This window comes from Pleurodeles waltl, chromosome 10, assembly GCF_031143425.1.
Source record: "Pleurodeles waltl isolate 20211129_DDA chromosome 10, aPleWal1.hap1.20221129, whole genome shotgun sequence".
Classification (NCBI taxonomy): Eukaryota; Metazoa; Chordata; class Amphibia; order Caudata; family Salamandridae; genus Pleurodeles; species Pleurodeles waltl.
The window spans coordinates 832,874,981-832,900,554 of NC_090449.1; the positions used below are offsets into that span (position 1 = coordinate 832,874,981).

At 46.3% G+C, this 25,574-nt stretch overlaps 1 protein-coding gene across 2 annotated transcripts in view; it reads right to left on the minus strand.

Annotated features, from left to right (window-relative positions):
- TPK1 (thiamin pyrophosphokinase 1) overlaps nucleotides 1-25,574 on the minus strand; it is a 1,483,703-nt gene that overhangs the window by 1,325,630 nt on the left and 132,499 nt on the right. For both annotated transcript variants that reach the window (XM_069211507.1, XM_069211506.1), the window contains exon 3: nucleotides 12,391-12,465. In XM_069211507.1, the coding sequence (XP_069067608.1) occupies nucleotides 12,391-12,465 (75 nt within the window). The remainder of the gene's footprint in view (nucleotides 1-12,390; nucleotides 12,466-25,574) is intronic.

Sequence of the window (25,574 nt, forward strand, 5' to 3'; positions counted from 1 at the left end):
TGCACAACTCCATTAAGGCTACTCTGTGGATTCTTAAGGTAGAGGGTGATGTCGTCAGCAAATAATGACACTAAAATATGTATGGATGAATAACAAATCGCATATTCACAGTGCCATTGACGTAATTTGGCAGCTAAGGTTTCTACTGCAAGTGCAAATAATAATGGCGAAATTGGGCAGCCTTGTCATGTGCCTCTGGAAATATGCAGCGGGTGGAAACTGACCCACTGATCCTCATCCTTGCCACTGGTTGGGAGTAAAGAAGGGCCAATCATGCTAATAAGGAGTGTGGGAACCCCATTCGATGGAGTACAGCCATTAAATAGTCCCACCCAAGGGAATCAAAGGCTTTGGTGGCATCAAAAAAAAGCACCATCGCTGCCAATTCCAGGTCAATATCTTGCAATAGGGCTAATAGTGTTCACATATTGTGGGATGTTGATCTTCCTGGCATAATTCCTGATCGATCAGGCCGCATGAAGAATGACAAAAGCAGGAATAGACGATTGGCAAGGTTTTTTTTATTTTTTATAAACAACTTTATTGTTTGTTTTTTAAAACAGTACAGAAACTAGACAAATCACGTTGAATCCACCCCCACAATATCTGCTCAGAGCACCATCAATTTCTGCATGCCCATATAGTACAGTTGGATCAACCATACAGTTACATTATATGTTTCCTGGTGCATCTCCTTGAAAGATTTCCACTCCCGCATTCCCGGTCCATTTCCCGCATACTTTGCTGTATTTGGCTAGGCACCCCAGCGCCTCATACACCGGCCTCTCCTGCTGGGCACAACAATCAACACCCTATCTCCATTGGGCCAGCGAGGGGGGAGTCGCACGCATCCCTTGGGCAATTATATCTCTCTTTGCCACCAGTAGTGTCGTCCCCAAGAAGGCCCGGAGTCCTGCCTATGCATCCTGTCCGGGGTGAGGTTGGCGAAATGTAAATAATACGCTTGGATAAGGTGGAGCCGTGATGACACAGTCAGTACTCTGGGAGCCATCAGGGCATCATGCCAATCCTCGACCTCCAACTGCCCCAACCATCCCTCCCATCGGGATCTAAGCCTGCCCATGGGGTCCTGTGTGTTAATGCTAAGGGTACGATACATTTGGGATATTCCTCCCTTCCCCAACACTCCCATCAAAACCTTAGCTTCTATTAGACTAAACTCAGGTATTGCCATGTCCAAGGGGGTATGGGATTTCAGTGCGTGTCGTAGTTGCAGGTATTCATGAAACTGGGTATTTGAAAGGGAACATTGTTGTTGGAGGTCTTGAAATGAGAGCATATAACACCCGCTCCAGACGTCACCTAAGCGTGTAATGCCAATGGTGTCCCATTTACCAAATCCCTCCAAGGAAATGGCCTCCCCAACCATATGCCGTGCCACAGTGGAGTATGCTGTGTATACCAACAACCCGTGAAGTGTTGAGCAGCCCTCCAACCCCTAAATATTGATCGGGTCACCACTGGTATGCTGTTGGGTTGTGGTGCACAATATAGCATCGCCAGTATGCGGGGGGAAACCTAGTGTGAGCAGAGTGAGTTGATATGCTGGGTCTGCCCACCCACCCCCAAAGCCATTCATTAATCACCAGCAGCTGGGAGGCGAGGTAGTACAGGCAAATGCTCAACATCCCAAGTCCCCCTCATACAGTACTCTTTGACAAGTGGAAAAAGCCAACCGGGCACACGAGTTTGGCCACAAGAATCTCTTGGCCATCGACTCCATCTCAAGCGTCAAGATCCTCTTTGACCTTGCGAGTCAGAGATGTAATATTAAGGGACCATGCCAGCTCAGGCTCTAGGGCAATAGTGATGCCCAGGTAGCGAAAGCTGACCCATCTGATGGCAATATCTTGCTGCCAATCAAAGGTGTCCCTTGATGGGTGTAATGGGACCAGGACTGATTTACTCGGATTGACTACCAGCCCTGATGCCTCTGCGAAGAAGTCCAGGAGTTGCAAGCAGTGAGGCCCACTACTAGCTGGATCAGCTAATTATAAGAGGACTTAGGGGGTCATTCTGACCCTGGCGGTCGGCGGTGAAGCGGCGGTAAGACCGCCAACAGGCTGGCGGTCTTTTTTCATGTATTCTGACCATGGCGGTTACCGCCATGGTCAGCCGCCGCTTCACCGTTCCGACCGCCACGGCGGTAACGACCGCCGGGCTGGAGACCTGGGTCTCCAGCCCGGCGGACGTCACATACCGCCGGCGGTATTCCAACCCGCCTGACCCCGGCTTACCGCCATGGATTTCATGCGGTTGGGGACCGCCATGCAATCCATGGCAGTAAGCACTATTAGTGCCAGGGAATCCCTTCCCTGGCACTGATAGGGGTCTTCCCCACCCCCAACCCCCACCCTGACTCCCTCCCCTACCCCCCCCACCACCCCTGCCACCCCCAAAAGGTTGCAGGACCCCCGTCCCCTACCCCGATCCCCAACATATACACACACATACACACATACAGGCACGCATTCATGCACATACACACACACCCCCGCATTCATGCACGCATTCATGCACGCATTCATGCACATACACACACACCCCCGCATTCATGCACGCATTCATGCACATACACACACACCCCGCATTCATGCACGCATTCACACGCCCCCTCAATATACACACACGCACACCCCCATGCACGCACACAACACCCCCCCCCCCACACCCCTTCCCTAGCGGACGATCACCTTACCTGTTCCTGGTGATCCTCCGGGAGGGAACAGGCAGCTCCGCCGACACCGACATGCCAACAGAACACCGCCACAGCGAATCACAGGTCGTTACCGCCGTGGCGGTCGGAACGGTGAAGCGGCGGCTGACCATGGTGGTACAGTCCACGCCCCGAGTTTTTTAGGGATTGGTTGGTAGGGCAGGATAAGGCGGGCATTGGGCAAGGGTATATATGGCAGGGGCTGGGTGTGGGCGGCCTCTTTGGCCGTCGTCACACCCAGTAGGCGTGTTGTGCTCGTGTCAGAGGGTAGGCGTGTGGTAGGCGTTTTTCAGCTGTTTGAAGTAAAGTGTTGTCGTTGGTTTCACTGTGCGTTATATTGAAGCAGGTAGTTAATAGTAGTTGGTTTTCCGTGAAATTATGGAGCCCAGTAAGGTAGTGCAAGCCCTAAAAATTCTGCAGGACGAGGGCAGGGAGGACTTGATAAAAGAAGGGGTTTTGGAGGAGGCGTGGGTGGGCTTAAGGAGACCAAAAAGGCTGTCCTCTAGAGGAGTGAGCGCGGCGGTTATCGCGTGCTCATCCTCACCACAAAAATGAAAAAAATTTAAGGCGAAGAGCGCTGAGGGCAGGAAGGCGTCGCGCTCACCTGATGAACGTTTGGAGACTCCAGCGAAGGTCCAAGGGAGCCCGACGTGGTTTGCGCGCAGAAGGGGGGCTGGGAGGTCGTTGCGGCGTTCGGGGGGCTCTTTAGCCCGGCGGGTTGCGGCTGGGGGGAGAGGGGCGGCCCTCTCGAGTGCGGAGGCGGTGCTGGGAAGGCAGGGGGCGCAGCGTGAAGGTGTGCGAGAGGGAGGGGCGGGGCGCATCAAGTCAGTTGTGCAAGCCCAACCGACTAAAGAAAGAGTCGGGCGTCCGGCAGCCATCTTAGAGGAAAGACAGATAGGAGGCATTCACAAAATGGCGGCGCCCATCGAGGAAAGGAAGAAGGTGCCGGTTTCACAAAAATCGAAGCGGAATGCGGTGGATTTGGAGGCTCAGGAGCAAATTATTAGGTCAGAGGATGTGATCCTGATATCTGATGAGGAGCAAGAAGGGTTTGAGGCTTTTGGCTTAGAATTTGGTGAAGGAGAATTGTACTCTGATAGTCAGTTTGTTGCAGGGTTTGAGGGATATGGTTTGGTTGATAAGGATTCATTGGGTAGTTTTCCAGAGGAGGTGAGGAGGAAGAGTGTGGTTACTGAAGCAGGTTTGGATTTAGGTGAGCAGGTTGAATTTGTTGATCAGGATGGGGCTATATTTAAAGGTAGAGTTTGGGGTAAGTCTAGTGGTGAATTGAATAAAGGAAGGTTTCAAGTTTTACAGGAGGTGAGGCAGAGAGATGTAGAGGATGTAGGCGTTGGGTGTGGCGCTCCTCGGTTTCAGGGCGGACTGAAGGGGTTGACGGTGCATCGGGAGGCTGGGCGGCCTTCTGATGGTCAGAGTCGGCCGGTTAAGGCCAGGGCGCCTTTGGCACACCGGGGAGAAGAGAGGGTGAAGTCCGGAGCGGCATATCTGACAGCGCAGGAGTCAGCACTGTCGCTAATGGGTCACGGTGCGAGCTCATTAGATGAGGTCCCTTCCACTAGCCGGGGCGCTACGGGAAGGTGGGAGCTCCAAGAAGAAGAAGTTCTGGACTTCGAGGAGGAGATGGAAGATCGGGCTCTTCCGGTTTCTTCGGCTGTGGTTACCGAAATTGCGCCATCGGCGGCAGAGGTGGTCCGGGGCGATCACCCTGCAAGGCGACGTCAGGCAGTAGCGGGGAGTCTACCAAGAGGTGAGGTGGAAAAGGGGTTTGGGGGTAACCTGAAGGGTGCTATTGGGGTTTTGTTAACGAAGGGCGGGGTGGATGCTTCAATACAGGTGGATTCGTTCGACTCTGGTGCAGGTAAGTCGGAAGTTGTGATGAAGGAAGATGCAGCGAATGTTGGAACTGTCGAGGCACATAATGTGGCGGCGGTTAATGCTGGAGTCGCAGTGAAGGGTAAAAAATTACCTTATATGGGGGTGGCGATGCCTTTGGGTGCGCATCTCACCCAGAATTTAAAGGAGAGGATTTGGAAAGGGGAATTTGTTGATGTTTTCAAATTACTCCATAGAGAAGTTCAGGCAAAAGAAGGGTCTAAGGAGGAGGAGTGGGAGTTACTCAGGAGGCCTAGGGTGCCTACAAACATAGAGAATTGGACGTCTGCTTTTCTCATTTATGCTAGTGTTTACTGCGAGCGGCATGTTGATTCTTGTGTGGCTCTTTTTAAGTATATGGATGTAGTGCGGAGAGCGCAGATGGATTATGGTGGTTTTGGTTGGTTTCGCTACGATGAAGAGTTTCGGGCTCGGAAAGCTATGGATCCGTCAAAGGCTTGGGGTGAAATTGATAATGAGCTGTGGATGCAGTGGTTAAGGACAGCGAGGTATGCTCCAACCGCGCACACAGCTAGTGGTCTGCCTGTACAGTATAGGCCCTTTCAGGGGCGTCCCACCCAGTTTGGGGTGGGGTTTGGACAGCGTAGCTACTTGCAAGGGAATGGATCTTGCTGGGCTTTTAACAGTGGTTTCTGCAACAGGCAGCCGTGCAGATTTCGGCACGATTGTTCCCACTGTGGTGGGAGGCACCCATCCTATCAGTGCTTCGGGGGTATGCAGTGGAGTGGTCAAGGACAGCAGTTTAGAGGTGGTGACAGGGGTAGAGGGCAGACTCAGCATGTTGGGGGAAAAGGGGCCTTCTCCTATTGATTTAAGTGTTATTGTGTATTGGCTACAGCGCTATCCTAGGGTTGAAGAGGCAAAAGTTATTTTTTATGGTTTTAAAGAAGGTTTTAGGTTGTGTTATCAAGGGCCTAGGTTGCGTAGGTGGGCGAATAATTTGAAATTTGTGAGGCTGTACCCAGAAGTGATTGAAGAGAAGTTGAGGAAGGAATTGCTTTTAGGCAGGATAATTGGCCCCTTCTTTGAATGGCTGTTGCCTAATTTGACGATTTCGCCGCTTGGTGTGGTCCCTAAGAAGCAGGCGGGTGAGTTTAGGCTTATCCATCATTTGTCGTGGCCTGCTGGTGTTTCGATTAATGATTTCATCGCAGTGGAGGATACTGCTGTGCATTATGCGTCAGTGGATCAAGCGGTCGCTTTGGTTAGGAGGTGTGGACGTGGTGCCGAAATGGCAAAATCGGATATTCAGTCAGCTTTTCGGTTGTTGCCAGTTCATCCAGAGGATTTTTCCCTGTTGGGAATTCAATTTGGGGGTGCAATTTATGTGGATAGGATGTTGCCGATGGGGTGTTCAGTTTCTTGTTCATTATTTGAGATGTTTAGCACCTTTTTGCAGTGGTGTTTTCAGGCTTTGGATGGAGTGGGTTTAGTCACTCATTACTTGGACGATTTCTTTTTCATCGGAAGGGCGGGGTCTGGATCATGTGGCAGATCGTTGTTGGAATTTCAGAGATTGATGGAGGAATTTGGTGTGCCGCTGGCTCGGGAGAAGACGGAGGGGCCATCAACTTGTATTAGTTTTTTGGGTATTGAGTTGGATTCAGAGAGAATGGAGTTGAGGTTACCTCAGGATAAAGTTCAGCAGTTGATTGAGTTGTTAGATGAGGCAGTTAAGAAGAAGAAGATGGAGTTGAGGCAGGTTCAAGCTCTACTAGGTCACCTAAATTTTGCGTGCAGAGTAGTTAGAGTGGGGCGGGCTTTTTGTAGGAGGCTTGGTTTTTCGATGAGAGGAGCATGCTTGCCACATCAGCACATTCGGATTAAGGCCGCCATCAAGGATGATTTGAGGATGTGGATGGGGTTTTTGCAGGGATTCAATGGGGTTTCCATGTTGGTGGAGGATGAGGATTGGTTCTGGCAGGTGGAGATATTCTCTGATGCTTCAGGAGCGAATGGTTTTGGATTGTTTTGGGATGGCCATTGGGTGGCGGAGGCCTGGCCAGTCAGTTGGAAGGAGGCAAAGCATAGTATTGCGTTCTTGGAGTTTTTCCCTTTGGTGGTGGCATTGGTGATTTGGGGCTCTCATTTAGCCAATCGGAATGTAGTATTTAATGTTGATAATCAGTCTGTGGTGGCATTAGTTAATTCACAAAAAGCTAAAGAGGATAAGGTGTTGATGTTGCTGCAAATCTTTTTGTTGCACTGTTTGAGGTTCAACGTTATGTTTAAAGCTAAATACATTCCAGGCATTAATAATGATATTGCTGATGCCCTATCTCGTTTTCAGTGGCAGAGGTTCCGTGGTCTGGCACCGGGAGCGGATTCGGAGAAGACTTGCGTCCCGGGGGAATTGTGGGAGATAGGAAATTGAGTCTTTTGGAGCTGGTTCAGATGTCTATAGCCCCGTCAACGCGAAAGAGCTATTGGCAGGCTTGGTGTGAATTCTTGGAAGCAGGTGCGGTAAAAATAGTAAGGGGGACAGATGTCATTGGGAGGAGAAGGGATGTAGCGGTTCGTTTCATAATGCATCTTATTGAGAAAGGTTTGTCGGCTGTTACGATTGCTGGTAAGTTGGCTGGGATTGCTTTTTACGGTAAGTATTTTTGGGGTTACGATCCAGTGGAGGGGGAGATTTGTAGGAGGGTATTGGCAGGTTGGGCTAGGGCTGGGGGTGCTCGGTGGGACAGAAGAAGGCCGATTACGTCCCAGTTACTTAGGACCATTTTGCGGTGTTTGAAGAGTGTTTGTTTTTCAAGTTGGGAAGTTCGTCTGTTCTCTTTATGTATGGCATGGTTATTTCATGGTGCTCTTCGCATTTCGGAGTTGTTGGGAGTGAGGGGGAGGGAGGGTCTTTTGCTTTCTAATGTACAGGTAAGTGGTGGGGATATTGTGATCTGGTTGGGAAAATCAAAAACGGATCAGTTGGGTAGGGGGCAAGAGGTGGTTTTGCGTCGCACAGGTATGCAAGACTGTCCGGTTGGGTTGTGGGAAATATTTGGGGCTAGATTGCCTGAATCTGCAAGGTTGGTTTTTATTCATCAGGATGGGAATGCGTTGATGGCGTCTCAAGTTTTGGCGGTACTAAAAATGTGTATTAGAGAGTTGGGGTTAGATCCAAGATGCTATGGGACTCATTCTTTTAGGATTGGGGCGGCGACGGAAGCGAGAAGACTTGGGAGGAGTGATCAGGTAATCCGGGAGTTGGGTAGATGGAGGTCTCAGTGTTTTCAACGGTATGTTCGTAATTTTAAGTGATTGGGGCGGTTTTTTGGGGGGGTTTGTTGGAACAGGTCTGTTTGCTTTATGCCCTGCTTATTCGTAATTTTCTCTTTCAGCCTTTCTTTAGGGTTGGTGATGTGTGTCCTGGGTGATGGGTAAGAGGCTGTTGATTAACACTCCCTTTTTCTTTTTAGGTTGCGTTGGGGGCCCAGATGGAGTTTGTGCGGTTTGGATCGTTGGGCATTCTTTTGTGCGATGGGCGGAGAAGCAGGCAGCTGCAAGGCATTTTGGTCGCCAGCTGGGCTTGGATGGTATAAGGGTAAAAGTTAGCTGGGTGGGAACAAGTGGTATGAGGTGGGGGGAATTACTGTATGTCTTATCTCAGAGGCTAAGGCAAGGGGTTTGTCCGGATTTGTTGGTAATTCATTTAGGTGAAAATGATTTAGTGGCGCTTTCAGGTATTGGTTTGATTAAGACGATGAAGGTGGACTTACTCCGTATTAAAGAGAGGTGGGCAGGAACTCACATTGTTTGGACAAGCCTGGTACCTAGGAGGGTCTGGAGGGGTGCTCATTCTTTTAAAGGTATTGAGAAGCAGAGGCGGAAAGTGAACAGAGAGATGAAAAACCTTTGTAAGTCACATGGGTTTTCTATATTGAGCCATGATAACATTTTGGGTTCGGAGGTGGCTTTGTTCAGACAGGATGGGGTTCATCTTTCTTTTTTAGGTAATGAGCTGTATTTACTGGATTTGCGTATGCTTATTGCGGATTTATTGGGGTTGAAGCTCTGGGATAGATAGTAAGGTTGGGTGGGGCAGGAAAACGCCTACCGGGTTTTCCTGTGTGGCGGGGGGTTTGGGCCAAGAAGCAGTTCGGGTGGGGAAGGGAATCGACATAAAGATGACTGGACAGGGATTTACAGGCAAGGGTATTTTAGAAGGGATGGGTAAAGGGTAGGTCAGGTCAAGGTGTTTGGGTTAAGGGGTAGTTGTGGTATGGGTATTAGAGGGAGGGGGAGGGGATAGGAGGTAATTTATGTATTAGTGAGGTTCAAGTAGTTTTGTGAGGCTTTTTGCCAAGGTTATTTGTTTGCCAGACCTGTTCTATTAAAGCGGCCTTTTATCCCTCAATGACGAGTGTTGTGGTCTGTTCATGGTTATGCCCGATACAGTTCAAGTTACCAGTGCGCGCTCCGCTGTCGTATGATGACATGAATGTCCCTCTGCGTATTCCAGCGCCGCTATGTATGTAACAGCACACAGCAATAAGCTCACCAGTGTCTGTGTTAGGAGGCAGTTGTACCTCCTCAGCACAAAGTTAATGACGACAATGGACTGGCGAGCAGGTTACTCCGATAATGCGATCACCGCCAATGTACAAACCCTGCACATGGTAAATGGATAGCAGGCAACAGTTTATTCCTGTCCTGCCTCACCCCTTAGGCCCATCCCAGGGTGGCACGAGCAGACTGGGTTGGTGCAAAGATCAACCCCAATCAGTGCATGTCGCAGGGACAATAGCAGCTTGATTCCACTAGTGCATTAAGCCTGCTGTGTGGGAATGGGCACCAAGAGGAATGTGAATGCTAGACAGTATCTCCAAGCAGTGTGTGTTGTTCAGTGCAGTACACAGCGCAATGGTTTAGGGCCTGTATATAGTAATGTGAGCATTCAGAACTGGCAGGCCTCGTAGGCAGATATCCCGCTAGGGGCAGGCGTTGGCTGCAGGTGCTCGATGCAGCAGCGCATAATCTCCAACTGACAGCTCACCCCAGCTGAGAGGCGCAGGCAGGCTAAATGTGGAAGTGAGGTCAGTTATTGCAGGTTCTGCACGATCTGCGACCTAAAGCATGGCACACCACAGCGTCAGGTGCCGCTCACTGCAGTTAGTAGGTTGAACCCCGCCAAGCAGCCTTTGCGCAGCACCTACAGTACACGGTAAGCCACACAACAGCTCACAGTATCAGGGGTGTGCCACCAACACCCCACACTGCACTCCGGGAGGGTGGATCACGTTAAGCGCAGTGTTCACCTACTATATGCATACAGGAGTCTAGCCATTTTTCTCCTCACGGTCGCACATATCTCTCCACACAAAAGCGATGCATTAGTAACTGCACGGAGACGCGTCCACATTGGCTGGTATTTTTTCTCTCGTTGTTGCGGCGTCCCAGTGAGTCTTACCTCCTACTGGTTGGAACAGATGTGCAGGCGATTGTAGCTGCCTTTGGATTTCCCTGGTTCGGCATGTAGAGAGGCCATTTAAGGTCAGATAATGTTGGGTCGTTCCCCCAGACCGCTGGAGCCTCACTGAAGTGCGGCCATCTTGCGCGCTGGCTCTCTGGCACCTGCCACTGCAGCGTTAATCCTTGGTTAAATTTTTTTTTTACCAAAGGTATTTTGAACATGCTACTGGAAACTCATGTATTGTCTTCTTTATGCTAGGCAATGAGCACACCTCTTCAGAGTATCAAAAATGCCAGCTCGCTCGATGTTAACGAATACACAAATGTAAAAATATGCTACACTAAATAGACATACATAACAGAGATATTCATAATGTTTGTACATAGAAATGTTCAAAGAAGGAATAAAAAAGGGTCAATGGAGATTCTGTTGCTTTTTCATGAAAGGAGTTACGTAGGTGAGTAGATTTAAATGTATGCTTATCCTACATTAAGAGTTTGGGAAAATCAAAGTATTCTGGAGGCTACACACGGAGATCCCTTGCACTCGTGGATTTAGAACTGTAAACCCGGACCTCCTAAAAAGAGCTTTCAAGAAAGGGTTTACTGTGTGTTTAGTACTTTTCAATATGTTTTTCTCACAGGGAATATAGATTTCCCTGTGGGGAAATCCCTTGCCCTGCCATGTGCATCAAATGTGGGGATCATTCCCTTTTCCCACTCAAGATGCACATATTCCCTGCAGTCAGAATCCCTTTCACAGGGCTAGTGTTTGAGAGGCAAATCCAGTGTTTGAGTCTCTGTGTCTCACTTCCCGCTCACTATTGGTAGGGGTTATTTCCCATTCACTATAGGCGACATTCAGGTTTGGCCTCAGTAGTAGTCCAAGTCTCAGGAGTCCCACCCTGACTTTTAAAAGTCAAATGTTTTCCACCGCTTGAAGCGCCATGTGGCAGAATAAGTTCCCTTGAGGTCTTCAAGCACTACAATCAGTCTTACCCACTTCTGCAGAGGTTGCACGACCTGAGTCTCTAGGAGCAAATAACTTGCAGATGCCTCAACGAGCTGCAGCGGCTCCTGTTGGTGAGTAGCACTCGTGGCTCCAGGCAGGGGCAGCAGCTGGGTGTCCACAGAACTTTCTCTACTGAGACTGTAGGTTCCTTTGATCCTTCCCCAGGGGTGGGGATTGAAAGCTCTGGCTCCGATCCTCAGTAAGGAGAACACGTCTGCACGGGTCAAACCTGGCGGCCTTACCTCTTGACAATGGCTTCAACCAGGCAAAGGTCTTTGTAACTTTCGGTGGCCCACTCTGGCTCATGGGATCGCCAACCTTACTATGTACATGGATGATGGCCCGATCGCCAAGGCACTAACTTCCTCTTCACTGTGGCTTCCTCTGGTATACGGGGTAATTGACTTCACTGCAAAATGGCCTATAGCCCAATCGGCATGGCAGTATTCCTCACAGCAGCCCCTTCTGGCATATGTGATCGCCGACTTCACTCCGCACACATGCTACAGCCTGATCAGTATGGCAGTAATCTTCACATTCAGTCCCCTCTGGCATACCTGGTTGATGGATTCACTCTGCACATGGACCCACCACCTCAACAGAATGCAACAATCCACAAACCTGTCTGGGGGATTCCTCTACCTCTACATGCCCCTCCAGTCAGCCCTGAATCTCAAACAAACGATCCCAGAGTCCTCCATGTATTACACCATTCACAGGCACACATACACACAGCACATACATGCAACCACATGTGTGCTGCGCAACACTACATACTTACTTTATGTAGCTAAAGGGTGAGTAAATCACACAGCAGGGGAACTTTACATGAGTGAGCTTAAAGGCCTTAGTCAATTAACCATGGTAAGAACCAGGCCTGTTCATCCTTACTGACCACTAATTGGTATGCACTTTGGGCAACCCTCCTGGGCCAACAAGACCACAATCCATGAGACAGGCCTATGACATGGCCCACACACATGACCTATGTTCTCCCATGACAACAAATTTCAGCACCAGGGATCCAGACACCATTGCAGCTCGGGCACTCAGGGCATGGGTGCATGTCCATCACTTTGTAAGGGTACTTTTCCGTCCCAAAAAATGCCTTAATGCAGGAGTAGATTTCTGTGTGCTTAATTGGTGAGTAATACCTTGGAAAACCTTTGTAAATATCCAAAAAGACAAGCCTTTGTAGGTGTTCACATCAGTTATTAGGGTCCCTTAACCACTGCTCTTACAACAACCTTTTACTCCCTTTATCTCTCCACGAATGCAGACCTACTAACATGAAAAATCCATGAGTAAACAGTATTACCTTTACTCCAAATATGATGAAAGTTATAGTTGTCCAAGGGTTGGTTAAGGATAAGTAGGCAGAACGTCTGGTTGCCTGCAAGAAGAACAACATAAATGATTAAAACATGTTTGAAAACGTTTTTTTTGTTTATTACGTACCGTCAGAGTCTTAGGTAATAAATAAAATATATTCCCATAAAGGGCTTGCTGTGCACAAATAGTCTCTCTTTACTACCCATATTTCCTTTGCACCCAACATTTCACCCTTGATACCCCTTAGAAACTATGCGATAATTACTGCTATGTGTTTTTATCCCTGCTAAGAGGGATTAGAAACACAGGTGGGTAAATCAACACCTGAGAGCTCTGCATATAGAAAATGTATGCTGCCACAACCTTGTACCTCTACTCACCCAGCACTCCCTTGTCGCTTCTTTCTATTAGCCACACCCATCCTGTCATGAATCCCATTTTTAATATGTTTCTTTAGTTTTGTTACGAAAACAAAAGGTACAACATAAACTGACACGGAGTACAAAATGGGAGTATACTTGGTGAGCATGGAATTTAAGGATTCTAACTCCAAGTCTGAGGAACAAGAGGGCCTTCGTGTGGATAGTGAAGGTGGGGTCATTGCACGCAAATGTATACTTCAAGGTGGTTTGTCGAGTTCCACTCTAGGGTAACCATTCGTGGTGTCTTTCTGTTTTTCTATTGATGAAATCTATGAAGATTTCCTAGGGGCTGCTTATTGTATATTTCACCTTATCGAAAGTAGTATCTTTAATTCAAGGATGTAGATGCAGCATATTGCGTCTTTACTATTAATTCAAGCTTGCTGGTTCTGTGGATTTTCACAACCAGTATAGTGACAAGATTTGTAATTATTTTTTGCTTATCATGGAAGCTGTGTCTTCAAGACTTGAGGATGTAGCTGAAAGGCGAGTCTGTTTCATCCAAGTAAAGTGTACCAAAAAAGCATACATGTCAAACCGCTGCTACTTTTTCTTGGCATGTCCAGTAAATGCTTTCCTCTGGTAGACCTACATTGTGAAGTTTGGCAGGGAACCAAATTACTCTAGACAGAAAGAAGACACTCTGAAAGAGTGACACGGATCTTGATGACTTCCATGCTATTTTCAATATTTTGTTGCACATATTTTCAGTTAGTGCGATATTTGATCTGCCATGTTTTAATCGTGTATTGATCATGTGCCGTGTTGCTGAGCTGGTTCTTTGTTTTAATGTATCAGTGTATAGTTGCAGTTTTCGAAAAAAATGGTGGGGGTTACTGGTTTGTTTGCTTTCAGTTGTTGTTTTCTATAATGAATGCAATCTTCTTTGGAATGTGAGCGCTATTCTTTGGAGGTGTTTTAATTCACTTTGATAGTTATGATTCCACTTTGTATCTATTAGTCCCAAAAAGGCTGCTAGAAAGTTGTTTGTAGTACAATACCGTGCCACATGCAGCTATTTACTTAGTCCTTCCTTGGTAAACCTTCTAGTTTTGTATACTTGTTTATTATTTTCTTGGTGAAAACCATCGTGTTTAGTGCTCCAGAGAATTTTTGGTTATTAGTCGTGGGTAAGACAATTAAGGATATAAGTCCGGTAGCGAGGCTTCTAGTTTAACCCGAACTGGAGTGTCATTAGGTGGTTCTTTTTGCCATTGAAATATCTGAGACAACTTAATGGTGCCTTGATAGAGAAGGAAGTAAGAGAAATTAACCCCTCCTTGTTTGTCTTTTTTGTAGTTTTTGTGTTGATATCCTCGAAGTTTGCTCTTCCAGAGGATCTTAATTGGTAAAATTTTGAAACCTCAATAGAATTATAGTAGCACTTTAATAGGAAACGTATTAATGAGGTTTAGGTTTTTGGATGTCAGTATAATTTTGAGTCTGCCCCACCAGGAAAGGTTCAGTGGTGACCAGGACTGGGTTCCTTTCCTAAGTCCATCTAGTGAGTGAATTCGTATTTTGTTAGATGTAGTATGTATGTTTTTCATGAGTAGTATTCCTAGACAGTTGATATGAAATGGATTCCATCAGCTTTGCATATGGCAGCCATCATTGCTGGCTTCATGGGGGCAAACAGTGGTCCAGGGGACAACTCCATGCTGTGCCAGAGGTCAATCCTGATAGGAAACTTCTTTTTAAAAAAGCAGCATATATCCATTTAATATACAAGGACTGCTTCAAAAAACGTTGTCCTGCCATGAATATGTTTCATAAGGGATAACAAATTATATCATTTCATATTATTACTAATGAGTAAGGTGGTTTTGTGACCTCCTGAGAATATTTATTTTGTGATGCAAACAATTAGTACACGAGTTGCATTGCAAAATACTGGGGAGATTGCAATTTGGTGTTCAGTCTGTGATCTGGCTAATGATACATGAGACACCTAGTCACAAGCTGCAGCCCTCATTGTCTCACGTGGAAGCTGTCTAGCATGCACAACTTTTCGAGTAGCCAACGCGAATATGCCTTGGAAGAGACATTCAGCCTGCATGCCTCCAACTTGCTTGGACCTGAGCATGACTTCATACTACCAGCACTGAACAGGGGAAGGCTGCAGATACATATAGAAGCGGTGGGACGGCCATAATGTATTGTGTACGCAAAGGAACGGCAAATGTGCCACCATGTGGACCCTGACAGACCCATGATGTAGGCCTCTCAGCTCCCTGGCAACAGCAAAGAAGAGAAGGACCGCAGGCCTGTACCACAGGTTATGTCACTGCCACTGGCCTGGCCGGCACTTAGCCTTGGGATGGTCCCACACATTTTGTGACCACAATTTACAAATAGCACCTTACATATTACACTGTAAGGGGTTTCAGCTTTCGAAATAATTCAACGGGCATCCACACAAACCATTTACCGTGCTTGGTACAGCTGAGTGTAAATTGATATATACAGATTTTCTGTATGCTAAGCATTTAACAGGGATCATTCACTTTGGCACCACAATTAAAAAAGGTAATACTCTATACGTATGAGTTAGGACTATCATTGTGTTCCATTTTCTCTCACCATCAGCGTTATTTTTCACTTTAGCTACTTATGCCTGGCTCTGTACTCTGATGCACTTAAAGCACAGAATACTTCCCTGTCTGGTATAGAGCAAAGGAAACCGAATTAAAGTGAACAGAATTCCGCAGGATTACCTCGCGGTTGTCTGGGGGAGGTAAATGCTTGCCTTAGAAGAATTTGTTCAATGTAGAGGCGTTGAAACAAAAGATCAGAGTCACATACGAATCTGTCAAAATGTCAAGCTAAATAACTTTAGACGTTTCCACTGTGATGCTCAGTTTATAATAATTGGAGCAATTTTGTAGCAAGTATTTCAGATTGTGCAAATCTTCCCATCTGCACGCAGAGTGGGATTTAACAGCGGTATTTCAATAATAGACTGACAATTTATCATGATCAGTTAAAGCGTTTGCCTAGTTAATCTAGCCATTTCCCTTTTTTGAACATAAATTAAACGGGGTAGATTGACATTCATTTAGCGATCAATGTTGACAAGATAGCTATTATTCGAACAACAGCACCCCAGCTTTCAGGAACTAAGGACACAAACTAGACACTTTGGTAATGAGGCACTTGTTATTGTTATTAGCTATTTATAAAGGGCAGATCTCGTCTGAGGCAAAGAGTGCTCCGCGGAAGAGCGGAGGGAGTACGAGGCCTGGGTGCTATTAGGGATGGGAGAAGCAACGAGAGCAGGTTGGTCATGGAGTAAGAAGTTGAGTATGAAAACAAAATATGCAAAACGGATTAGGTTTCAAGCTTCTTACTAAAGATGAAGAGAGCAATCAGCAGCACTTGTACTTTTTTTTAAACTAAATTGTAATTAGCACATAAAATCACTACCAAATGTAAAAGTTAAAAAACTACTGAATACTGTAGAAATAATCAGTCACGAACAACAGGGAGAGAGGAATGCTCTTTAGTCTGAATAATTCACGACAACAACCTAGCTAAGTCTGGATCTGAAGATTATGACAACAGCTCACGCTACCACCTCCACTGTCTGTCAGTTGTGCTGCACCTCATTGTAATATCATTTATTTAACACCTTCTATATTGTTTTCACATTCCGCCTACCCCCACAGAAGGAACACAATGCAAGGCTTGAATGCTTTACTGTAGGTCAATTGTCATATTTTATAGTTTGATTGTATTGCATATGCATTATGCCATTTGGACGATTCAGGTTGGGGCACCCAATCATATGTTCAGAAAAAATCAATTCGAAGTATAATGCAAAGATTTTAAATATTATCTGTTTATTAACTGAGCTCAAATTCGGATAAACGTTGGAAAAAAAGACCGACAACAGGAGTTGTGATAAATACACGCTACTAAGAGCAAAACAACACAGTATGGGCAATAGAGTGAACAATGCAATAAAGAATACTGGAATTTAGAAAGCTTAAGAGGTGTTTGTGCAAACCGGAGGGTGAGAAGACAAGAATCCCAATGTAATCACAGGCTCATCATATAGTATACCGCATAGAGAATTTCGTACAGGGATAATCGCATCAGAGTTGGTCAGACGTTTCCTTTCTAGTCAGTTTCTCTTACATAAAGTCTTTGAGCTCAGTCTTAAAGAGATTTATAGTAGGCGTTTTTCTGATAGAAGAACCACGGAACAAAATCAGTGAAGGACACAGAGGCACTGCCAAGAGAGGGGCATTGCTTAAGGAAGGCATCATGGCGTGCATAGGGAACTACACAGACCTAGGTTGAGATAATCGTGGAGAATAAGCAGGAGAAGACCTGGGCCTCAGACACACACAGGAGATAGACAGTAAGGCATTATGACATTTGCAAGAAGTAGGGACAGTAGGGCTCTGAGTCTTAACAACAGACCGAAATTCCTGCTTTGAGACCAACACATGCATTTTGAGTGAATTTATGTATGTTATGGAATTCAAACAGACATTCAGGAGTAATCCTGGTAAGTGCAGCTATTATAGATTCCCATAGTACTCACATGGTTGAGCGTATCTACTTTTCTTGTTTTAGTGGGAGTCCAACAGTACCATAATAAAGCAGTAAGTGTCATTACCAGAGGCTATACTGGCAATGAATAGCCACGTTAACAGTCCATCCATGTCATTTTAAAAAAAAGAACCAAACTTGAACTATAACCAATCATGCAACTGCACCCTATATGAACACTCTGAGGAGAGAATGAATCCCTCAGATTTTTAAGCACAATTGTGAAAAGCATCATCTCTAGCTATGTAACGGCTGCCTCTCAGGGAAGGAGGGTGATTCGCTTTGTGAATCTATGAAAGATACCAATACTGGGGAACTGTAGTTACAGGTAAGTAACTCATTTTCTTCTCCAGTACTGGTTCTTTAATAGATTCACATGCCTGGAACACAATAGGAAGCAGTTATTGTAGTTAAACATTGCAGTAATGTAATTACCCTTTGAGGATGGTGGGTAACAACTCATTATAAAATAAATATATATATGTATATAAATATATATATATATATATATATATATACATACACACACATACACACACACAGCTAAAGTACATTACTGTATATATAATAAACCAATCATAAATTACACCAGAACATAATATGAACTAATATATAAAATCAATAAAACACCTCCAAGAACAGAGACTCACCTCATTGGAAAGGATGATGTAACACCCCCTATCCTGCAGCGGCATCACAGCAATGCGCCAATTCCAAGCAATGACACCAGGAACAGAATCGCTTCCATTAAAATTTGTATGTTTTGTTTGTGGATTCAGCTCTTGCTTTGGATAGGCTATCCCCACAGTCTTCAGGAATGTCAAGGTCTTTGAATTTGTCATACTCAGGAGCCATGCATACAACTGGAGAGAAGCGGGATCCAGATGTAGGACCTGCCCCTTGGTCATGGTCAACAGTGCGTGCGCTGCCCGGAGGTAAATAAGATCCGTTTCAGAGAGCAATAGAAACTCCGTGAACCAGCGTGGGTACCTTTTTGCCTTCCTGGGAAGCCTGGGAATGAGGAGGAATGGGGTAAAATCGTATGCATAGATCCCTGACCGCCTGATCAAAAACGTATTCCCCCATGACCCTCTCTGTTCCCAGCTTGCGTATAAGCAGCATTTTCAATTCTCTTGAGAGGCGAAGAGATCCAAGTTTGGTTTGCCCCATTGTTGGAATATGGCGCAGAGAATGGGTTGATTGAGCTCCCATTCACGACAGGACCAACTAGTTCTGCTCAAGTTGTCAGCTAAATTATTGCATACACCTGACAAATATTCTGCTCTCATGGATATCTGGTGTAGCAGAGCCCATTTCCATATTTTTTGCGCCTCCAGAGGCAAGATGTGAGACCTCATACCAACCCTGCTTGTTGAGGTAATGCATGCTTCTGGTGTTGTCTATCTGTACTAATTCGGATGATACTTGTATTCTTGGCAGGAAGGACTGAAGGGCTAGAAAAGTCACTCTGAGTTCTAGGAAGTTTATGTGCATCTTGGATAGTGAAGGATTCCAATTGCCACTTATTCGGAGATCTTGAAGATGGGCACCCCAACCCTCTAGAAAAGCGTCTTTTGGGATTATGTATTAAGGGATTAGAGACAGCTCCTCTTGGATGGGTCTCATTCTGAGACGGGAGCATGGCACTAAAAGAATGGCTGATGACATCATGCCGAGCAGCGACTTGAGAAGATAGACAGAAATTGACTATTTTTTTTAAAGGTTGTGAACCAGCATCATGGTGTTTTTTTGCCTTTCTTCAGACTAGAATGCGTTGTCCTGCAATGTATCAAGGGTTGCTCCTAGAAAGGGTATTCTTGTTGAGGGCGAAATGAGAGGATTTTGGTAGTTGACTGTAAGTCCCAAGGTTTGAAACAACCACAGGCATGATGTTGTAACCTCCAACGCTTGCTGAAGGGATGGTGCCTTTATGAGCCTTTTGTTTGAAGTGCACTGCCACTAGAGTGAGACAGTTGGTGAAAGTCTGGGGAACGGACCTCAGACTGAAGGGAAACACCTAGAATTGAAAGTGAGTGACTGCTACAGAGAAGTGGAGGAACTTCCGATGTCAGGGATTGTAGGAAGTTGGCTCTGTATATACTATTTCAAACTAAGAAATAGTGTGCATAGAGTCCAAGGGTTCCCCTTAGAGGAAAGATAGTGGCAAAAGTGATTAATTCTAATGCTCTATTTTGTGGTAGTGTGGTCGAGCAGTAGGCTTATCAGAGGGTAGTGTTAAGCATTTGTTGTACACACACAGGCAATAAACGAGGAACTCACAGTCAAAGACTTACTCCAGGCCATTAGGTTTTTATATTGAAAAAAATATATTTTCTTAGTTTATTTTAAGAACCACAGGTTCAAGATTTACATCAAACACTTTAAATGTAAGGTACTTCACTCAGATACTTCAACTTTGAATGAAAACAATATCATGTACAGTCTTTGTAAAAATGGCAATAAGCTATTTTCAAAGTGGACAGAGTGCAAAAATCAACAGTTCCTAGGGGAGGTAAGTAAAGGTTAGTTTTGAAAGTAAGTAAAACACTTACAAGTCTCGAGTTAGGGGCATTGGCAGCCCACTGTTGGGGGTTCAAGGCAACCCCAAAGTTACCACACCAGCAGCTCAGGGCCGGTCAGGTGCAGAGGTCAAAGAGGTGCCCAAAACACATAGGCGCCTATGGGGAACAGGGGTTCTCCGGTTCCAGTCTGCCAGCAGGTAAGTACTTGCGTCCTCAGGGGCAGACAAGGGCGGTTTTGTAGAGCACCGGGGGGACACGAGAAGGCACACAAAGTACACCCTTAGCGGCACAGGGGCTACTGGGTGCAGTGAGCAAAGCAGGCGTCGGGTTTTAGGTTGAAAACAATGGAGAGACCCGGGGGTCACTCTAGCTTTGCAGGCAGGCACAAGGGGGCTTCTCGGGACAGCCAATACTTGGGCTAGGCAGAGGGTCGCCTGGGGGATTCTCTTGCACTGAAGTTCAGTTCCTTCAGGTCCTGGGGGCTGCGGGTGTAGTGTTGGTTCCAGGCGTCGGGTTCCTTGTTAAAGGCAGTCGCTGTCAGGGGGAGCCTCTGGATTCTCTCTGCAGGCGTCGCTGTGGGGGCTCAGAGGGGTCGTCTCTGGTTACTCACAGACTTGCAGTCGCCGGGGAGTCCTCCCTGAGGTGTTGGTTTTCTGCAGGTCGAGCCGGGGGCATCGGGTGCAGAGTGTGAAGTCTCATGCTTCCGGCGGGAAACGTGAAGTCTTTGGAAGTTGCTTCTTTGTTGCAAAGAAGTTGCAGGTTTTGAACAGGGCCGCTGTTCATGGGAATTTCTTGGTCCTGTAGTCCAGGGCAGTCCTCTGAGGCTTCAGAGGTCGCTGGTCCCTGTCGGATGCGTAGCTGGAGCAGGTTTTCGAAGTTGGAGACATGCCGGTAGGGCTGGGGCCAAATCAGTTGTCGTCTTCCTCCTTCTCTGCTGGCTTGTACGTCAGCAGTCCTTCTTTGTTCAGGTTGCAGGAATCTGATTTCCTGGGATCTGGGGAGCCCCTAAATACTGAATTTAGGGGTGTGTTTAGGTCTGTGAGGGCAGTAGCCAATGGCTACTGTCCTTGAGGGTGGCTACACCCTCTTTGTGCCTCCTCCCTGTGGGGAGGGGTGTACATCCCTAATCCTATTGGGGGAATCCTCCAAACTCAAGATGGAGGATTTCTCAAGGCAGGGGTCACCTAAGCTCAGGACACCTTAGGGGCTGTCCTGACTGGTGGGTGACTCCTACTTGTTTTTTCTCATTATCTCCACCAGCCTTGCCGCCAAAAGTGGGGGCAGTGGCCGGAGGGGCGGGCATCTCCACCAGCTGGGATGCCCTGGGCCGCTGTAACAAAAGGGGTGAGTCTTTGAGGTTCACCGCCAGGTGTTACAGTTCCTGTAGGGGGAGGTGAGAAGCACCTCCACCAAGTACAGGCTTTGTTCCTGGCCACAGAGTGACAAAGGCACTCTCCCCATGTGGCCAGCAATATGTCTGGTGTGTGGCAGGCTGGCAGGAACTGGTCAGCCTACACTAGAAGTTGGGTATGTTTTCAGGGGGCATCTCTAAGATGCTCTCTGGGTGTATTTTACAATAAATTGCACACTGGCATCAGTGTGCATTTATTGTGCTGAGAAGTTTGATACCAAACTTCCCAGTTTTCAGTGTAGCCATTATGGAACTATGGAGTTTGTGTTTGACAATCTCCCAGACCATATACTCTTATGGCTACCCTGCACTTACAATGTCTAAGGTTTTGCTTAGGTACTGTAGGAGCATAGTGCTCATGCACATATGCCCTCACCTGTGGTATAGTGCACCCTGCCTTAGGGCTGTAAGGCCTGCTAGAGGGGTGACTTACCTATGCCATAGGCAGTGTGAGGTTGGCATGGCACTCTGAGGGGAGTGCCATGTCGACTTAGTCATTTTCTCCCCACCAGCACACACAAGCTGTGAGACAGTGTGCATGTGCTGAGTGAGGGGCCCTATGGTGGCATAAGACATGCTGCAGCCCTTAGAGACCTTCCCTGGCATCAGGGCACTTGGTACCAGGGGTACCAGTTACACTGGACTTACCTGCGTTCCAGGGTTGTGCCAATTGTGGAGACAAAAGTACAGTTTAGGGAAAGAACACTGGTGCTGGGGCCTGGTTAGCAGGGTCCCAGCACACTTTCAATCATAACTTAGCATCAGCAAAGGCAAAAAGTTAGGGGGTAACCATGCCAAGGAGGATGGATAGGGACATGGAAGTACACATTCTGCAAATCCCAGCTGGTCATATAGTTTCTGTGATTGAGGAGCTTTATTATTTCTTTACCACACAAAAGGATCTTTTCTGCAGGTGCTTGTTCAGCTTTCTGAGGTCCACAATGGGATGCTATTCTCCCGATTTTTTCATTACTAGGAAAAAGCGAGAATAGAAGGACATTCCCCTTTGAGAGTGTGGGACCTTTTCTATGGCACCTTTCAGCAATATGGCTAGCACCTCCTTCCTGAGTAGATGGAGATGGAATGGAGGTGCTCTTTGTCATGAAGTAGTAGGTGGAATTGTGGTGAACTCCAGAGTATGGCCATACCTGATAAGATAGAGGACCCATGTGTCCGTTGTAATATTTTGCCATTGATGGTAATACTGAGAAATCTGTGCTCCCAAAGAACAAGATGCTAAGGAGATTGCAGCAGACACTAAAATGTTGTCACTGTTTTCTGACAGACTCTCTTGACTGTGTTGGTTGCTTGCGTCGTGGTTGTTGTTTTCAATATGCAGCCACTGGTGGCGCATGGTAGGATTGAAGCTGCTAGTAGGCAGGACACAAGGAGTGATAGGGCTGATAGGATTGGTCCAAACAAATTTTTACCTCTTCCCCGGATCGCTATGAAAGGAGTTTTCCTGAACTGAAGTAAACCTAACGACCTAGCCATGTCCGTGTCAGCTTTGATCGCCTGTAAAGCATCATCAATGTGCTTTCCAAATAAAGAGTCGCCATCATATGGCATGTCTAAGATCATCGATTTTACTTCAGGGTGGAATGTTTTTGCCATAGGCCAGCCGTGGCGTCTTAGTTCTGCTGACCCTCCGAGCTGACCAAACCGAGAGAGGCTATGTCTATATTGCAGTCAATAATTTCGGAAGCTGATCTTTCTCCTTCTTGTGATATTTTCTTTGCTTCCGCCCCCCTGGGCTTTCTGCAGTAGATCCAGATATGGAGCGATGTCTGAACACATCTGGTGATCATGCCTACCCACGATTGCTAAAGAGTTTTCAGCATGTACCGTAGTGCCTGAGAAGGCGAAAAACCATTTACCAAGACACCTGCCCTCCTTGTCAGGAGATGTCCAGATAGGCACCAAAGGTTCTTTGACCAGAGCTGAGCAGCCTGGATTATAACTGAGTCTGGCTTTGGGTGTCCTACCAAACATACTGGAGAATCATCAGGGGCCTTATGTATTTTGTCAATTCTAGGAAGAACTACAGACACTGTAGCCGGCGTTTTCATTATTTTAATATCTGCTTCTCAAATGTAATCAATCACGCATTTGGGTGGTGAGTTCTCGTTTCAAAATTTGAAATAGGGTGGCAGCTGGACATCATGTGTGTCTGCAATAGCATTCACAAAAGAGGTGATGATTACATGATTCAAAGAACCAGTATCTGAACCACTTCAAAGTAAAGTCTCAATTATCCTTGTGATGCCTTTGCGAGGGATGGGAAAACTTTCGTCACAAATACAGCTGGAAGGGGTTCCACTAGTAGACATCCCAGGGCCCAGACACAAGTCACACATTATATGTGACAGGTTCAGAACAAGATGGTCAGACTCATGTTGGTAGGACTTACCCCCGACAAATGCTGCATTCCATTAAACACCACCTCCTTGGGTGTGGCAGTCACATCTATGCTGATGGCTTAGCAGAGGCTGTATGCAGTCAGAGGGAAACTGTACATTACATATTTAGATGGCATGTTGCTGGATGCTGTGTCCAGAGGTTTTCAGTGCATTTTCATGGCCTGGACTTTTCTAATGATTATGTGATTGCAATCATTGAGAGAGTTGTTTTGCAACAAGTTGGAGGCATTAGTTGACATGAGCAGCTATGGCACTGCAGAATGCAACAGCAGACAAGGTATGCCAAACTCTGTCTTCTTCCCATGTTTAGCAGAGGCCATCATTGTGAAGAAAGAGGCATGGTCAAGACTATGAAGCACCAGAATGGTGGACTTTGCAGAGAACTCTATTGGAGGCTCCCAATCCAAGATGAACCACGCATTTCTTCTGTGATGCCAGTTCCTGTTTAAATTACATATGTGGAGGCAATCATGATAGTAAGATATGTCCCAACGCATTTGGTCCATGTTTTGTGTTCATCTCCCTTTGAGTCTCTAGTTTTGTTCTTAAATTTGCTGTCTTGCAGCTGGATTTCATAGGTATTCATCATGTGGATTATTTGGGCTAGTTTCTATTTCTTGGTGATGAAGGGGGGAGAGACTAGTGCCTGGCTTATCTCCTGCAACATCGGAATGTCCAATCAATGCTATCAGATTGCCAAGAAGGTTGCTTACCTTTTTGTTTTCTTCTGTAGATTATGACCACTTTTAAAAGACACTCAACACATTTTACAATTGTTATACTGTGCAGGATGTCACCGTGGCTCCTGGGAGGGTTGCCTACTTGTTCAGGCAATAAAGAAGGAAACTGAACAGGCTTTCACTGTGTCCAGCCCTTGAAGGTGTCCTGGTACCAGAAATGGCCATGCAGAGACTGTAATCGGAAACAACATCAGGCTATCAGCAAGAAGAAAACAGTAGTACCACACTTAAGAAGGCCCAAAGAGCGTTAATAAAAAATAAAAAAAAGAGTTCTGCGTAGTTATGGAGGCCATATTGGCTGGTGGGACAACGCTTGCCAACTGCCTTTTCATGGAGGCACCATCTTGCTGAAGTGGGTCCTCTTTGATGGAGCACCAAAAGAAAAGCTGCTCTATGAGGTGCATGTACAGAATTTGCTAGAGAGAGGCAATTCATTATGGTCCTTTGGTTGCAGTGATTTGATATAAGCAAGTCACTGAGAGACCTTTGGTGGCCAGATCCCAGTAGACAATAGGGAGCACAGGGAGCACAGCTTCTACAAAGATATATCAAAGAATATCTTTTCCCTCTCTTATACTTTTGTGGTGAATGCAGGAATAATTACAGCCCTACATAATGCCTCCCTGCACAAGCCTTTGGACGGACTGAACACTAGGATGCATGGTGCCCACATATGCATATTGTGAGCCACATGAACAGTTTGAATGACAAATTGAGTTTACTTGGGTGAAGGTACACAAAACCATCATAACTAGATAGTGTTCCAAAAGTATAGATACTTATGCAAGATTAGCCACAGGCGTTGGTGGACAGCAGCTGTTTCATGGTAGGTCCGTTTTTAGTGATACAAGTGAAAACAGAAACCAATAATATCAGCACCAAATATTTAATACATGTTTTCCGTCTCCCCAAGGAGTTCAACAGCAAGGTACCTCTAACAGTCAAAAAGAGAAACACGGTTCTATTTGGGCTAGATGTTCTATGGGAGACAGTAGGTAAGTGAGGTGCTGAGATGGATATATGGAGTCCAGACCAGACTTGGTGCTGGTATATGTCATCATGTTAAACGTTTCTTTCCATATCTCTCACCTTACA